This window comes from Leptinotarsa decemlineata, unplaced genomic scaffold (genome assembly GCF_025532065.1).
Source record: "Leptinotarsa decemlineata unplaced genomic scaffold, Ldec_3_MD MMD2_tig00001719_RagTag_RagTag, whole genome shotgun sequence".
Lineage (NCBI taxonomy): Eukaryota > Metazoa > Arthropoda > Insecta > Coleoptera > Chrysomelidae > Leptinotarsa > Leptinotarsa decemlineata.
Genome location: NW_027412569.1, coordinates 2,071,911 through 2,089,371, shown reverse-complemented (window position 1 = coordinate 2,089,371; position 17,461 = coordinate 2,071,911). Strand labels below are relative to the sequence as shown.

The 17,461-nt window shown below is 37.4% G+C and overlaps 1 protein-coding gene across 2 annotated transcripts in view; it reads right to left on the bottom strand.

The window, feature by feature from the left end:
• Positions 1-17,461, bottom strand: part of LOC111501875 (putative fatty acyl-CoA reductase CG5065) — a 73,143-nt gene that overhangs the window by 29,431 nt on the left and 26,251 nt on the right. For both annotated transcript variants that reach the window (XM_074176296.1, XM_074176295.1), the window contains exons 2-3: positions 11,999-12,224; positions 7,721-8,029 (exon numbers count right to left, since the gene is read on the bottom strand). In XM_074176296.1, coding sequence (XP_074032397.1) covers positions 7,721-8,029; positions 11,999-12,199 — 510 coding nt within the window. In that variant the 5' untranslated portion in view covers positions 12,200-12,224. The remainder of the gene's footprint in view (positions 1-7,720; positions 8,030-11,998; positions 12,225-17,461) is intronic.

Genomic DNA, 17,461 nt, shown 5'->3' with positions numbered 1-17,461 from the left:
AATTCCAAATGACAGCACTCTGACAGCATCTATGGAAATATTATCGAACAACTTCATGTAGTGAAAAAGAAATAACGATGTTCAATTATTTTGTTTGAAGGTGGTTGACAATGTTTCGTGGTGCATTTCATTAGTTCGGACTTCCATTGTCTAATTTGATATAAGTTGATTTGGAATCCCTGAAAGAATCTATAAAAAATTAAAAAGATCAGCTGAAAAGTAACAATTATATTAAGCAAGAAAAAATACAACGGAAGAATGGCAAGTCGCTGTGGACTTCTCTATTGTGAAAGTGATAGAAGGACTTACGTTGTTGATGTGCTTCAGGAAGGTGTCGTCAACTCAATTTATATCATATTATACAATGGAAATCCGAACTAATGAAATGATGTTCAATTAGTTTTTACAAAAATAAAAATTGCAAATTTTCACGAATTCAGGCACTTTCGTTTAATTGAATGGAACTGAACGATACTTGATAAAAGTCCAAAACTTGCTAGTTCTCAACTTGGGTCTGTTTCCGGTTTAATAAAAATGGATTTTCAATTGTTTTTTCATAAAAAATACTGATTTCAATGGACGATAACGTTCCCAATGATTTTGTTGTCATCCGAAAGTTATATCTGTATTGAACAGGTCGTAGTCATTGATATTGATATATTTTATTGTTTTCGATAATCTCAATTTTAAATTAATCTCAGTAAACATTTTTTGAATCACTGGATAGTTTATCATTGGTACATCTGTGCTATCGGTATACTATCCTGTTGATACTCGGCAACATTCATATTCAACGAGGTTCACCACGTTCATTAAAATATTGTTGATTTATAGCTACAAACTACCTAAAGTTCATTTCAATTTATATACTTTTTTTAGGTGCTGTTTATATGTGTAATTGTGAAAATTACCTCGACCGTGTTATTGCAATAATTCATTATTAATCGATCTTTGATGCGCAAGCAAAGGTGTAACTTCAATTATAGTAATGATGCTTATAATGTCGCAATAAAGTTACTGCAATGAAAAATTTGAAATATCAATCTTCGAAAAGGTTTTCTATTATTAATAGGTGAATGTCAAATGAATTGGAGATACGCTAACATTGTGATACGTTATTCATCAACCACCATCTTTTTATTCAACCACACGTAAATCGAAAGGATGCGTTATTAATTCAGCAGTCTAAGTGTATAGTAGAATTTTCATTTCTTTCAAAAAATGTTTATTCATGAATTTCTATTTTGTCCCCTTCAAAGTACTCCCCTCAGATATAGCCGCGCAAAGTTTGGCATTACAGATCAGCTAAATGGAAGGATCTTCAAGACCATTTTCGAAATTTCCTTTGGCTAGATGTTTGTTTCAGCTGTAAAGATCCATCAACTTGTGCTTCTGAAGTCACGGAAGTTATTCTATCAGCCATGGATGCATATATTCCTCTTTCAATGAAACGACCTTCTAAAGGGGGCTTCACACGCAACGATAAGTTGTAGCAATTCATCGTATAACAATCAGATTGTTACAATTTATCGTTGTGTGTAAACGGGAGATTGTAGCGAATTATTGGGATTGGAATTGGAGTGGATGGTTGAAGCAGGCCGGCATCAATTTCTGGGAATCGTAACGATGTGTTGCATCGTGCAACAGTTGCACCAATTTATCGCTACGATTTCACTCAGTGTCCAATCTGCTTTTGCACTGTCGGAAAAAATACTAAGAAAATTTGGGAAACTATTAAAGATATTACAAATGAAAATACTCTCTGTAAATCCCGGAAATTTGACATAATTAACGACAGTAACCAAATATGTAGCTCAGATAAAGAAGTAGCAGATGAATTCATCTCCTTCTTCATAAATGTAGGTGAAAACATGTCGAAAAAAATAGAAAAACCGGCCCAGCCAACATCGGAAATTAAAAGAAGCATTAAAAACTCGTTATTCTTGCACGCTGTAACTGAAACTGAAATTATGAATATAATCTCTGGTTTGAAAAACAATACTTCACCTGATCCAGATAAAATTTCAGTATTCTTCGTAAAAAAATTTCAAATCTATCTATTAAAGCCATTATGTCATATCTTCAACTCAATTTTTTGACTGGTAAAATTCCTTCCGCTTTCAAAGATTCTATCACAACTCCGATTTATAAATCTGGGGATAAACATAAAACAAATAACTACAGACCAATAACAGTTATTAATAACTTTGCTAAAATATTTGAAAAGATTTTAAAAAATAGACTAGTTGATTATTGTAACATAAATGGGATCCTCTCCAAATCTCAATATGGATTCAGAGAAAATTTATCGACTGAAGGAGCAGTTTTTGAATTGGCAAATAATGTTTTCAATAGTTTTCAGGATCAGGCAAAATGCATCACTGTATTTTTAGACTTAGCCAAGGCATTCGACACCGTCAATCATGATATCCTCTTTCAGCGGTTACAGGACATTGGAGTTAGAGGAATGCCTCTCGAAATTTTCAAAGATTACTTATCTAACAGAATTCAGATAGTTAAAATTAATGATTCATATAGTAATCCGCTACCCGTCAGCATGGGCGTACCTCAGGGAACAGTATTAGGCCCTATTTTATTTTTGCTTTATGTAAACAATATTTTTAATATCAGCAATTTTGAAGGAAAACTACTATCCTACGCCGATGATACTGCGGTAGTATTTGTGGGACGAACTTGGAATGAAACATATGAAATCGCAAACAAAGGAATGAAATCGATATATAATTGGCTAAGTAATAATCTATTGAGTCTTAACATAGATAAAACTAAATTTATAACTTTCACTTCAACAAGAAAAGATCAACCTGACGAAAACTTCATTAAGATTCACAAATTTACGTGTACAGAAAACCAAAACTGCGGATGTTCCCGAATATATAAAACAAATTCTATCAGATATTTAGGTGTCATGATCGACCAATTTCTACGCTGGAATGATCACATAGATCACATAGTGAAAAAACTCCGCAAACCGATTCGGAAATTTTACCAACTAAGAAGTATCCTAAGTAGAGATGTCATACTGACGGTGTACGGTGCCTTGGTGGAGTCGATGATTAGATACTGCATCTTAGTATGGGGTGGCTTATTCAAAACATCACTACATAATCTTGATGTTATACAAAATACATTGATCAAAATCGCATTGAAAAAGGATAGGAGATATTCTACAGAGTTACTTTACGAACAAAGTGGTTTGTTCAAAGTCAGAAAATTATACGCCCATCAATGTTTATTATGGATTTGTAGGAACCCCATTAACAGCATTTCACATAAATATAATACGCGAATGACCTCTAACCAAGCAATTACCATACCACGCTATAGATTGAGACATTTGTGACATATTTTGGCCCGAAATTATACAATAAGCTACCACTCCATTTGAAGAATATTAATAATTATCATAAATTGAAGAAGGAACTGAAAGTTTTCATCAGAAATCATTATGATCAATTGCAGGATATCTTTGAAAATGTTTAAGCTAAATTACCCGCTCTCTCTTTCTCTCTTCTTATTTCCTCACTATAGCCATCATTCTCCAACTGCGGTTTTTAACCTAGTGAGGTGGATAGTATTATGTAACCAAATGACCTATTTTAGTTTTTTCTTTTTTTGTATTCATTTTATTATACATTATATAACACACCTTATATCAGTCTTTAGCCACGACACAAGCCTAGCTTAGGTGGCTACAGACTGTGTAATATATGGTTATATGATAAGACATTTGAATTGTAAATCGCACGGAAAACAAATCATGTAACTGAATAATTGATTGACATGAAAATTGAATAAAATTACTTACTTACTTACTTACTTACTTACTGTAAGGTTGTTTCGTGACATAGTGTTGTAGGTAAACATGGAAGAAAATGCAAGTAAACAAACACCTCGTGAGTTTTTAATTGAATTTATAGAAGTTTTACCTGTTTGTGGCTCGTTAAGAGCAAAGAATACTCCGACAGGAACAACAAAGACTTAGCTTATATTGAGCTAGTTAAAAAGTTCAAAGAGTTTGATCCGTCTGCAGATAGGAACACTGTCGTAAAAATAAATTAACGCGTTGCGTACGGTTTATAAAAAAGAACTCTTGAAAGTTAAGAGTTCGGAGAAATCTGGGGCTGGTACGGATGACATCTACAAACCTAGTTTGTGGTACTTCGACCGTCTTCATTTCTTGAACGACCAGGACTTTGCAAGACCAAGTAAGTGACATTTGACAAGAAATTGTAACAATTTATCGTAGCGTGTAAACAGTGCTCTACTTTTTCGATTTGTTGGAGCGATGAATCGTTCAATCAATTGTTACGATTTATCGTAGCGTGTAAAGCCCCCTTAAAGGCAAACATTAGTTCAACAAAAATTGCGGGCAAGCTGTCACCTCCAAAAATCTTGCCAGTGATGAAAACCGAACTAGGTTTGTTAATACTTGCAACAGCTGCAAACTTAGGATTAATGAAAGCAAAGAAATTCACAATCCCAACAGGTCTAGATCCTTCTGGTCGGTAGCTAAAGCAGAACTTCACAAAATCCACAATTTCACCACTAACACAAGCGAATGGTTCAATTGCAACAACATTCATAGAAAAAGCAAATCTACTAGCTGAACAATTTGCGTCCCACTGCAGAATCTATTTTCTGCAGTGGGACGCAATTATTACCATACTAGGATCCACAATGCCAGAAATTACTTTTCGACAGCGTCTAGTCAGGCGAATTTTGAAACAGTTCAATATCAACAAGGCGTCTGGCCCTAATGAAGTGTCCGTCATCGTACTAAAAAAGTGCGCAACTGGACTCGCACCAGTATTTTGCAGACTTTTCAACCTGTCTTATAAGAAATAGATTTTTCTTTTCTGTTGGAAGATAGCTCACATTTAGCCTATTCCCAAAAAGGGCAAGAAAAAGCTTCCAAATAAGTATGGACCAGTTGCTTTACTTTCAGTGATATCAAAAATCATGAAGGAAGTCGTAAACCACCATATCCTCAAATATTTGGAAGGCTTCAACATTTTGCGGGATCATCAATATGGCCTTCGTAAACAAAGATCAACAGGCGACCCCCCATATCTGGAATAACGCAATCGAAAAATACAGTGTGTAACAACGAAAACTTAACAGAGCCGTTTTTGAATATAAAAAGTAAGTTTTTTTAAAAAAGCACGGACACGTCGATTTCTAATTGAAGGGGGACACCTTTCAGACCGATCAGATTTTTTGTAGTACGCACCCCCTCGGAGGGGTGCGTCCGACGACCCTTATTTAGAAGTTGGCAGCTTATTTTGAGATGAATAACTACTTCCATGATTCTCAATTTGGTTTTCGAAAAAACAACTCGACTACTGTGCAGTGATGAGTGTTGTGAGAGATATAGTTGAGGCGATGGACAAAGGACATCATGCATCAGTAATCCTAGGAGATTTGTCGAAAGCTTTCGACTGTGTCTCTCATCAATGCTTCTTCAGAAGCTGAGTTATTATGGACTGAGAGGAGTTGCTCTAAAGCTTTTTGAATCTTACCTAAAAAATCGCTATCAAGTTGTTGAAGTCAGAAATGGGAGGTCAGAGTTGAAAACTAACATACATGGTTACCTAAAAAATCGCTATCAAGTTGTTGAAGTCAAAAATGAGAGGTCAGAGTTAAAAACTAACATACATGGTGTCCCACAGGGTTCAGTCCTTGGACCGTTACTGTTTATCATTTACATTAATGATTTGCGCCAATTTCTGTGGCCAGAAAACTGTACTTTGTTTCCTGATGCTACTACCCTGATTACCTCTCACTATGACTATCAGCAACTACCGATGTTATCACTGGCGTTACAACAAAAAGCCAAATATTGGTTTCAGACTAATAAGCTACAACTTAATAATAGTAAAATTCAGAATATCACATTTTCTATAAATAATTCTCTCATGGAGGACAATAACGTTGAATTATAACAGACTTGGCTGGAATTGTCATATTGAACAACTTAGACATGAACTTTCTAATACGCTATTTTTACTTCGGCAATTGAAGAGATATGTTAATCATGATACACTGAAAAGTACCTACTCTGCACTTTTTCATGCTCATATGAGTTACGGTATCATAATGTGGGGTAACTCCTCAAAGTCACTGCAAATCTTTCGACTCCAAAAAAAGGCCCTGAGAATAATTTTAAATTGTAATAGCAAGGAACATTGTCGTCCTTTATTTGTTCGCCTCAAAATTTTATCGCTACCTTCTCTATACAGATATGAGACTATTATATACAGATAATAGACAAACAATAAATTTGTTTACACAATTTCAAGTACATTCCTATGATACAAGACGATCAGATTATATCAGAACTCCCAAAGAAATTCACCAGACTATCATGTGTATAATATATTACCATCTGATATCAAGTCACTCAATATAATTTCCTTTCAAAAAAAGATAAGAAGATTTCTTTTGCAGTACTGCTTCTATTCAGGGGTTGGGTTTAAAGAATATATGCAACATCCTGAAGTGCCTCTTTGAACACTCCTTTCAGATCCCAATCGCTCGACTCTGTTTTCTCAAAAGTGCTCTGATAAATATCATCACTATTTCATTTTTTATATCAGAATGATCATAAATATACTCAACGTGGCAATCTTTATATGTCGCTAGTATGTCCTTCTAGGTATTTTTAATATATTTTTAATATATCTTTATGTATTTTTGATCTAACTGGCTTGCTATAAATGTACTTTTGCATAAGTATAACATAGTTTAAATAAATATTCTATTCTATTTATATGGTGTCCTGCCCCCAAACATACCCTGAAGTTGTTGGATTCCATCCAGAAAAAAGCAATCCGCCTGATTGGAGACGCGAACATCACGTGCAACCTTAATACACTGGAACATCGAAGAAAGGTCGGAAATGTGTCTCTCTTCTATATATACTATCACGAAAGGTGTTCAAGCGACTTAGCAAATTTGATTCCATCAAAAGCGGTACATATCAGAAATACGCGACGGACTGTAACTGATCATTTTTTTGAGGTTCAACTCAGTACACCTCGAACTTCACTGTTCAAGAACTCTTCAAATCCAATGTGAATCGCTACTTTCGCTACATTCATTGACTATCTTAAAAAAAGGTAAAACTATCAACGGCGCGTATTATGCGAACTTATTGCAACGTTTGAGTGAAGAAATCAAGCAAAAACGACCGCAGTCTGCTAAGAAAAAAGTGTTGTTTCATCAAGACAATGCACAGTTCACAAATCCATGGTCCTACTGTTGGAAGAACGAGACTAGCCTCTGTGAGAAATCTTGCTTAAATGTCTGTCGGATATAATTCAATATCAAGCGTGGTATTAACCGGGGAAGTAGTTGTTTTTCGACAGACGTAGTAGTTGGGAAAGATGGATATTTCGAAATTTATTTCGAATTGAAGTTTGAATTGCTACCTCATTCACCCTATTCGCCAGATTTATCCGCCTTGGATTTTTTCTGTTCCCAAACTTGAAAAAATGGCTCAGTGGTCAAAGATTTTCCAACGATGAAGAAGTGATGTGGGCAGTAAATGGCTATTTTGAGGAGGAAGACAGTTCTCATTATGAAAAAGATATCGAAATTATTTAACGTCGCTGGGATAAGTGTATAGAGCTGCAAGGAAATGATGTTAAAAAATAAGTACATTTTTTTTCAAAATTTTCACTTATATTTCACTTACCCTTTCTTCGAAAACTTCCACGTCAGCAGAGCAGAAAGCAGTACTGAAGTAGACGAAACAATCAAGTTTCTTGATCTGTTTGCAAACGTCTATTACTCTGGCTGTACCAGCAGTATTCTGCTCTATTGCATCCTTCAGAGAAGCCTCTAATTTCAACGTGGCAGCCATGTGGAAAACAACTGACACGTTGTTTATAAGTAGATCGAAGTCTTCAGTTTTGAGACCCAAACCTTCCGTGTTAACATCTCCATTTACAAGTACGATCTTTGCGAAGGCATCTGGTTGTGATTTTCTCAAACGCTCGAACATCTGAAAAACGAATAAAAATTGTGAGAGGTCATATATGTGCTCTAATAAGTCTTATGCAATTGTTGATCAACTGTAGTGTTCTGGCTCTTGGCATGAGTATGAAGGGTCCCTATAATTGTTTTACAAATGGCAAACTTGATACCTTATTTTATTCAATGACTTGAAAATACAACTTCACTGGTTTACTTCGCTTGCTATAACTCGCATAAACTATTTCAAACTGACTGCTAATACTCAATAATTTATGCAATGCCTGAGTGGTCCTAAAAGTACCCAGCCTGACCTAGAGATGGCGGTAGTTGTTTAAAAAATATCACGGATTAGGAAGTACACAATCTATAAAGCACATGTTTCAAGTTTGAAGAGGCTGAGTTGTTTAGTATTTGTTTGGCAGCCATCAATAGCAAACGTTTTCGGTGAATTTGTGAAAATGGAGAAAATTGGTACAATACTTTCATTTGACAGGCCTCAGCCCAATCAATATAAAAGCTGAACTGAATTATACTCCGAGTAAGTCTGCTCTGCAAGGACACTAGTTGAAAACCAGACCCCAAACATAATGCATTTATGATTCAACACCAACCAGCACTGTTTTGACCCGCCAGTGGTGGAGGCTGAATCATAAATGAGCATTTGGTGTTGTCTGGAGTTGGAGAAGGTCATCTAGTTGCCTTGCAGTAAAATCTGCACTCAACGACATGGGACAAATCTCGTCGATGTCGAGGTTATTTTTCGCAACTGACCACCTCGAGGGTCGAGTTTCCAGTCGATCTCATAGATGTCATCTTCATTTCGAGTGCAGTGAAAGACAGAAGACGATCTTCCTCCGGCGGTCGATGACGAAGCTTGGCTTTGCAACAGACCACCTTGGGGAGCTTCGTTTATCTTTGATATTCAAGGATTGCGTTTCCGTTTGATCTCATGGATGGTACTTTGAAGGGAAAGATATCATCACTTTTACTTTCAGGCTTGTTTTTATTGGGACAGTTAGGTGGTTTACCTTAACACCACTGATGAGACTTTGGCGGATCGAAACAGCTCTGTGGGGGGTTGAATAATGAATGCGTCGTGTTCGAACTCTCGTTTTCACCCAGTGGTCTTGGAGCAGGAGCTGCAGAGGAAATCTCGCTGTCGAAGCTTCGTTTTTTGCCACTGACTGCTTTGGGGAGCCTCGTTTATTTTTGATATTCCAGGATTGAGAATTCTGTCGATTCGATAGATGACGTTTTCGTAGATGGATATACCATCACGTTTACTTTCGGGCTTGTCTTTTTTGGAACAGTTGAGTGTTGTTGTGCTTTCTGGTTCATCTGATTCATCTTTCTTTGCTGGAGAGAAAAATCTCAGACATCCCCTTGTGGAAGAGGTGTGTCGAATTTTTACCGGCCTCCCGTCACTTCGCACCCTTCACTGGAACCGCCTGCACATTACTTCAGTGAGACAGCTGTCTATCCCATGACGGGGGTTCTTCAGTTAATTCTGTCTTCTCTTTCTTTCGTTTCAGTGATGAATCTCATCACTCCATATACTTTTCTCCATTCATTTTCCACACGATACCATCAATCCTACCATAGTTTTTTCGAATAGTGAACCAGTTTCTAATTGGTATTCCTATCGAACACTATAGAATTTCATGCATATGAAAAGTGTGTGCTCTGTGTCATTTATTTCTTCATAATATGGACATTACTCACTTTCCGACCTCAGCCAATTGATTTCTGAAGCAGCAGAAATTGCTTGTGTTACGAAACTGTCCACTTCACCGTATGGTCTACGTGCCCACTTATTTATGTTTGGTGTCAACATAACATGAGGTTGTTTCTTGCGGTTATTCTTCCACTACTTGTATATTTGTCCCACCTTTTTTCAATGAGAAGTTCTATATGAGGTATTCCAGCTATATCCCATACTGCCTCTTTAGATATTGCTCTCTAGGCGGAGCACACCCCAATACAGAGATTGCGCTGAATGTTAGCAAGCTCCAACACAATTCTTTCGTTACCAGTCACCATGTGCCAGGCTGGTGCGGCATACCATATTTGAGATTGGGCTACACTCAATAATGGTGCTCTTCTTTTGGATATTGAACTATTCTATCTCCTCCTATATTTGGCATGAGGGAGGACAATGCCGTCACTGTTTAGTCCACTTTTTCCGAAACTCTTTTGATGTATTCAGCAAAGGTTGGTATCTAACCAGATTCCTAGGTATTTTACTGCTTTTTTTGGAAGCACCGCAACTCCTTGTACATCAAATTTCTTTCTTTCCGTTGTTAGGAAGGCCGTTTCTGTTTTCTCTGGGTCCAGTTCAAGTCCTTTGTTTCTAACCAGTTTAATACCCTCTGAAGTGCAGTATTTGTAGTGGTCATTAGACTCTCTTCGCCTTTGGTTATCACGACCATAGCAATGTCGTCAGCGAATCCAATCAGTGTGACACCATTTTGTTGTTTCAGTCTCAGAAGACCGTCATATGAAATGTTCCAGAGCATTGGTCCTAGAACGGATTCTTAAGGTACACCGCTACTGATTTATTTTGTTTTCACAGTATTATCTGCCTCCATGATGGATTCTCCGGGAGAAGGAAATATCAGGAGCAAATAGTTGTTGGTTCACAAATGGATCAAAAACACCTTCCGGTTCTGGTGCAGGTGTTTTCAGTCGCAGACTCAGGACAGAGACATCAACCTGTCTAGCAACCTATGAGACTGTATTTCAAGCGGAAAATGTGTGCGGAGAGACTGGAAGAATCCAAACCCCATACACAAGTCAATAAAAATATTCTCGGACATTCAAGCGGCATTGGAAGCTCTTGGCTCTTACCGAGCAACGTCTAAATTGGTAGCAAATTACCAAAAACGACTCTCCTCGATAAGAAAACTCAACAAATTATCTCTGGTCTGGATTCCTGGCCATACTGGCCTGAAAGGCAATGAGGCTGCTGATTCCCTTGCAAAGGAGGGTGCTGCAAGCAGCTTAATTGGACCAGAACCTGTCATTGGCATCGCTTTAGGCTTTGCCAAACAAAGATTGAACACCTGGATGGCAAGAAGATTTAAGGACTTCTGGCAGAATGTTCCAGGATTGGCTCACTCCAAGGCGTTTATTCACCCTTCGAAGCTTGATACCAAACAGTAGTTGGATTACAGTGAGGATGAACTACGATGTCTAACATGCCTTCTTACAGGTCACTGTCATTTGAATCATCATATGCAGAGACCCAGACTGTCGGAAGACAGTGTGTGTCGCCTCTATTAGGAAATTTATAAAACAGCAGAGCACATACTTCGTGCCTGCCCCGCTGGCGACCGAATTAGGTTCTTAGAGTTCGGCAGAGCCACCGCAACCCGCAAGGGTTGAATAGATCCACCCACTTTGGACCTGACCTAACCATGATGATGTTTCTCTCTGACAAATATGACCTAAATAGACTGAAGAGGCTCTCGTTAACGTCTCCTCAAATTCAACAGGATTTCCTGCCGACTTGCTTTGTTGAATACATCTCTAATGACTTGCGTTATTATCACGCATAATCTCCGGTGTGACCAGGAGAATGATTCTCCTGCCTCCCTTGCGAGCTTCAACACATATTCTAAAGTACCCACAGTTTGTTTTTCCTCTACGAGTCCAAAGTGACGCTCCGGTAAACCACCATGTTGTGTAATTTCCTTCTTGAGTCTCTTGAGAATGCTCAAGAAGTTTTCCTTCGGCATCCAACAAACAAAATGGCCTATTTGCTGACGGGTTTTGCCTCTTTCCAATCACTAGTTCATCTAGTTTCAGTCATACTAATTTTGTTGGCGAAACGCGCGTCGAGAGCAGTGTTTCAGTTCTGATGTGGGAAAAGTGTTTTTATTAGATTAGATTCATAGGATTTCTCGAATAGTCATCTCCCCACAGAATTATGTTTTAAATGAATCAGATTTTCTTTTATGTGATTATTGCCTGACCCCACATAATATGTCATACTCACCGGCAACTGATACATGGCATCCAATCGTTGTTGAGACGATTTGCCCCGTTTATTCCGAAGCAAAAGATAAATATTTTTGATGCCAGGACAAGAGTAAAGCAACTTCTCCACCATAACTTTGCCCATGAACCCGCTTCCACCCGTTATGAAAATCGATCTCCCCTTGTACCATTCGGTTACTGGACTCCCTTCTTCCGACATTTTAGAGAAGATTTCGCTCGCCTGCCTGAAACAAAAAAATATGGAAAATGTAAAATGATGTAAAAAATATGTTAAATTATGAAGATTCAGTTGACGGAAATATTCATATTGAACAGCAATAAATTCGAATAATTTGCCGCTGTCCTGATATATTTTCTATCATAGTGTCGTATCAGCTGTTCACAGCTATTATTTTTAATTAAAATAACAATGAATTTTTTAACTGTTTTTCAAGGAAACTTCTTTTTTCATGAGTAATTTTTCATTTTGTTGATGGTCAAAGGCAGGGGTCGCCAAACTTTGAAACCTTCCGGCCATATTGTTTTTTTCAGTTTGTTCCAAGAGCCAATTTCTGCCCTTAACTATATTTCTAGACGAGGATAGTCGCAAAGTGCGTGACCTAAGTAAAGTTACGCTTTTTTTCCATTTCAATTATTATTGTGTAATGTGACACTTAACGACATCTAGTGGCGACTAGTAGTACTATGTAATATCTTTTTCAACTACCCGCTAGGTGGCATTAGGCGAAATTATATATTTGGAATTACCGCGTTGGTTCTAGAAAGTTCTGGTTCTAGCTAGTGTATTTCGATCACCTCGAGATGACAGTAATAATTGCATATGAAAAGGCTAGCGGCGCAACTGCGAGTTAGTCTGCGTAGCAAAGGCGAAGGAAGCGAAACTGTCTATTGTGAAATAAAGTAACACCCGTCAATAAAAGTATTTTGATTTGACTTATTGTTTTTATGTGTGATTTGTTGGTATGGAAAAGAAGCGAGAAATCGACAGTGAATGCAGAACGTTCCAAGAAAAATGGAACTTTCAGTATTTTGTGATTGCGTCCAGTAATAACGCGCTATGTTTAATTTGTAATGAAACCATAGCTGTCTCAAAGACTATAACATTAAACGACACAATGAATCGAAACATCTTAAAAGTTACTCCAAGTATACAGGAAGTTTGCGGAAGGAAAAATTTGAAGCTTTGAAACACGGACTCAAATCGCAGCAATCTTTGTTTACCAAAGCGGATACTGAACAAGAGTCTGCAACTCGCGCCAGCTTTCGTGTGGCTCTTGAAATCGGAAAACCATTCACCGATGGAGAAATGATAAAAGAATGCTTGATTGCAGTAGCCGAAGAAATATGCCCCGAAAAGGTAAATTTATTTAAAAGTGTCAGTTTGTCAGCAAACACCGTGGCTCGGAGGGTGCAAGACATCGCAGAAAATATATCATCTCAACTGTATGACAAAAATGGACATCATGAGTGGTTTTCTTTAGCATTGGATGAGTCAACGGATGTGTCAGATACTGCTCAGGTGTTGATTTTTATTCGCGGAGTAGATAAAAGCTATGAAGTGTATGAAGAACTTCTTCATATTGACAGTATTCACGGCACGACAACTGGGGCAGATATTTTGAAGGGAGTTGAAAATGCCATTGATAAAAAGAAACTTCGATGGAGAAATTTGAAATCTATAACAACTGATGGAGGCAAAAATATGTATGGTAAAAATAAAGGAATGGTTGTACTTGTGTTAAAGGCTGTAGAAAATGTTGGTGGTTCAAAACCATTAGTCTTACATTGTATCATTCATCAACAGTTCTTGTGAGGAAAATGTTTGGATATGTCTGAAGTTCCAAAACCAGTCATATCAGTTGTTAACTTCATCAGATCCACTAGGCTGAATCACCGACAATTCAGCGAGTTTATTCAACAGATTAGAGAAAATGATTTATCTTATCATACTGCCGTACGCTGGCTTAGTTGCGGAAGAGTTCTAAGCGCTTTTTTGAACTTCGAGCAGAGATCGAAATTTGTTTAAATGAGTAGCAGTGCCCTTTTGCCGATTAAGAAAATAGTGAATGGATGTGGAAGTTAGCCTTCTATGTCGATTTGACAAATCATATGAATGAACTGAATTTGAGATTGCAAGGAGAAAATCAGCTTCTCCCTGATTTATACATCAATATCAAATCCTTCAGGCAGAAAATAATACTATTTCAATCGCAATTACGTAAAAAATGTTTCACACATTTTGAAACATATGAAATATTCAGCCACACTACAGATACTGAATTTCCCGTCAATTTTGCAATCGAAACTTTGAGTGCTTTGAAGATAAATTTTGATACTCGTTTTTCAGATTTTGTGGTCATTGCGAATGAAATTAAGCTTTTTCAAAATCCTTTTGATTTTGACATTGAAACCCTGGCTCCAGAAGTCCAAATAGAAATTATTGATTTACGGTGCAGTGATATCCTTAAGAACAAATATCAAAATTCATCTTTGTTGGAATTTTATAAGAGTCTTCCACTGGAACAATTTGATAACTTGCATAAATTTGCTCGTGGGTTGTTTTCTGTTTTTGGTACTACTTACTTATGTGAGAAAACGTTTTCCAAGATGAAGTACACAAAGAATGTTTACAGATCTCAATTAACCGATGAGAATCTTAAATCTCTTTTGATAATTGGTACAAGTAAAATTGATCCACAACTACGAAGTATTATCGGTGGAAAATCACAATTACATAAATCTCATTAGTGTTTTTGTTTTACTGTGATTCATTTCAATTATTTGTTATTTATTAACATGCTTAAACTTAGATACTTAAGTTAAGTTTTCTTTGTCATCATTTCTGTCGTTAAGTTTTACCTTGCAAGTAAATAAAACCGAGTAATTATCATTCTGTGTTTTCTTCTTCAACTTATCACAGCAATAGTAACAACAATCAGGTAATCATTGGCTGTCGCGTGCCAGATTGATGACAGTAAATCATTGGCTGTCGCGGGCCGGATTGATGACACTGGCGGGCCGGATTTGGCCCGCGAGTCGTAGTTTGGAGACCCCTGGTCTAAGGTGAAGTCATTGTTTTTATAACACAACAAATTCAAGATATTCATTTCCAAATTCAGACTGAAAATTCAATATTTTGAAAATGGTATTGGTATCCGGAATTTTCTTCAAAATATAACGATCAAATTTCAAAAAGTTAAAATATCTTTTTAAGTTCATGTTCAAGTACCTTCATTGACAAAAATATTTCTTAACGAATCTTAAAGGTATCGAAATGTTAAGGACAATTTGCAGCACTCGAAATAGAATATTCATTATGGAAAAAAACATATTTATCAATATCAACAATATTATGACCTATCTGCTTTCGAAACTAGATGCTCATGTAACCTTTACTGACAATTTCAGGGTAGGCATGAACAAATTCGACCATACGCAGACCTTGTTTCGCGACGACCTTCACCTTCTTAAGTCTAAGACTTCGGAGAGTAATCATGCAGATCTCGAGTTGTTTTGAAGTTAATTCATTCAGCAATCTTTATTGAATCACAGTATTGATCATGGCTTTATCGTTTATGTGATTTATTGAGGTTAGATTGAAAAATCCCCCTTTTGGAGAATACAGCGATATATTTAAGAAATTCTACCAAGTTCTTTTTAAACTACAATAAATAGCTGAACATTATAATGTTCACAATGGATAATCTATAGAACAGAGGATAAAAGAGCACAAATCGCACAAATCTGGATTGTTTTTGAACACAACATGGACACATTTTATGATTATTGAGTTTGAGAGACATAAACAACGCTAAATGTCATCATCTAAATATTTGCGCTGAAACCAGTCAATTATATAATATTCGAACCCGAAATATTACATCCATGATTCAATTATACAGCCCTGTTTTGATCTAATATAGACACAAACATACGAGGGTGACCTGTAAAGTTTCCGACCCATCAAAGATACAAGACATTTTTTCAGTTTTTTTTTAATTTATTTCTCAGCATAGTCTGCTCCTAACTCTATAGATTTCTTCCAGCGATGCTCCCATCTCTGGAACCCGTCCAAATAGTACTCGGCGTTTTTCTCTGCAAAATAATTGTTCAGGAAGGTGATTGCTTTTTCATTTGACGAAAATGACTGTGCTCTGAGCGCAATTCTTAGAGAAGGGATAAAAAGAAGTCGCTTGGGGCTAGATCCGGTAAGTAGATTAGGTTAGGTTCAAAGTGAGTGGGTCTATTCGACCCTCCACCGCAACCCGCAGGGGTTTATTGTGGTTCACACCTATTCACACTCGACCAAATAAACCCAGCTTCTTAACGAAGCCGACTAGTTTGTATGGTGAGTGGTGTTTCAGTTCAGATGGTAAGAGTACGGCTCTACTGAACTATTTCGGTCCCCAGCGGGGCAGGCACAAAGTATGTGCTCTGCTGTTTCATCATTTTCCAAACAGAGGCGACACACACTGTATTCCGACAGTCCGAGTCTCTGCATATGATGATTCAAATGACAGTGACCTGTAAGAAGGCCTGTTAGACATCGTAGTTCATCCCTACTATAGTCCAAAAACTGTTTGGTATCAAGCTTCGATGGGTTAATAAACGCCTTTTAGTGAGCCAATCCTGGAAGATTCTGCCAGAAGTCCATACATCTTCTTTCCATCCAGGTGTTCAATCTTTGTTTGGCAAAGCCTAAAGCGATGCCAATGGCAGGTTCTGGTCCGATGAAGCTGCTTGCAGCACCCTCCTTAGCAAGTGAGTCAGCAGCCTCATTGCCTTCCAGGCCAGCATGGCCAGGAATACATTCCAGAGACAATCTGTTAAGTCTTTCTATCGAGGAGAGCCGAGAATATTTTATTGACTTGTGTATGAGGTTGGGTTCTTCCAATCTCTCCGTACACAATAAAATTGCGTGAATTTCCGCTTGAAATACAGTCGCATAGGTTCCTAGGCAGGTTGATATATCTGTTCTGGGTCTGCAACTGAAAACACCTGCACCAACAACCATCTGCTCTTATTATTACCTTCTACCAGAGGATCCAGTCCTCTCTACTCGGGAACAGTACTTTATGAGGCATAAAGTCAGATGTCATTTCCAGAATGCTGTGACTTCCAGTGTCAACCAACAGTCTGTTGCACTCTGTATTAAATTGATTTGTGCAAGTGGCAATGTACACAAGACTATATGCAGTCCATCTAGCCTCTATCTCTAGAAAAATGTGGAGAGAAGTTAGATCTAGAAGAATCTGGTGAGTAAAGTGGATGGTCAAGCAGTTCAAACCGTAATTCGTTGATTTCTGACATGACAACCGCTGAGGTGTGTGACGGTGCGTTATATTCCGCAAATTCTGCGTTCAGCTTGTCAAGTAATGATGCGTAGTATGCTCCCGTAATGGTTTTTCCTTCTTGAAGATAACCGATTAAAATAACTCCATGAGTACCTCAAAAAACAGTC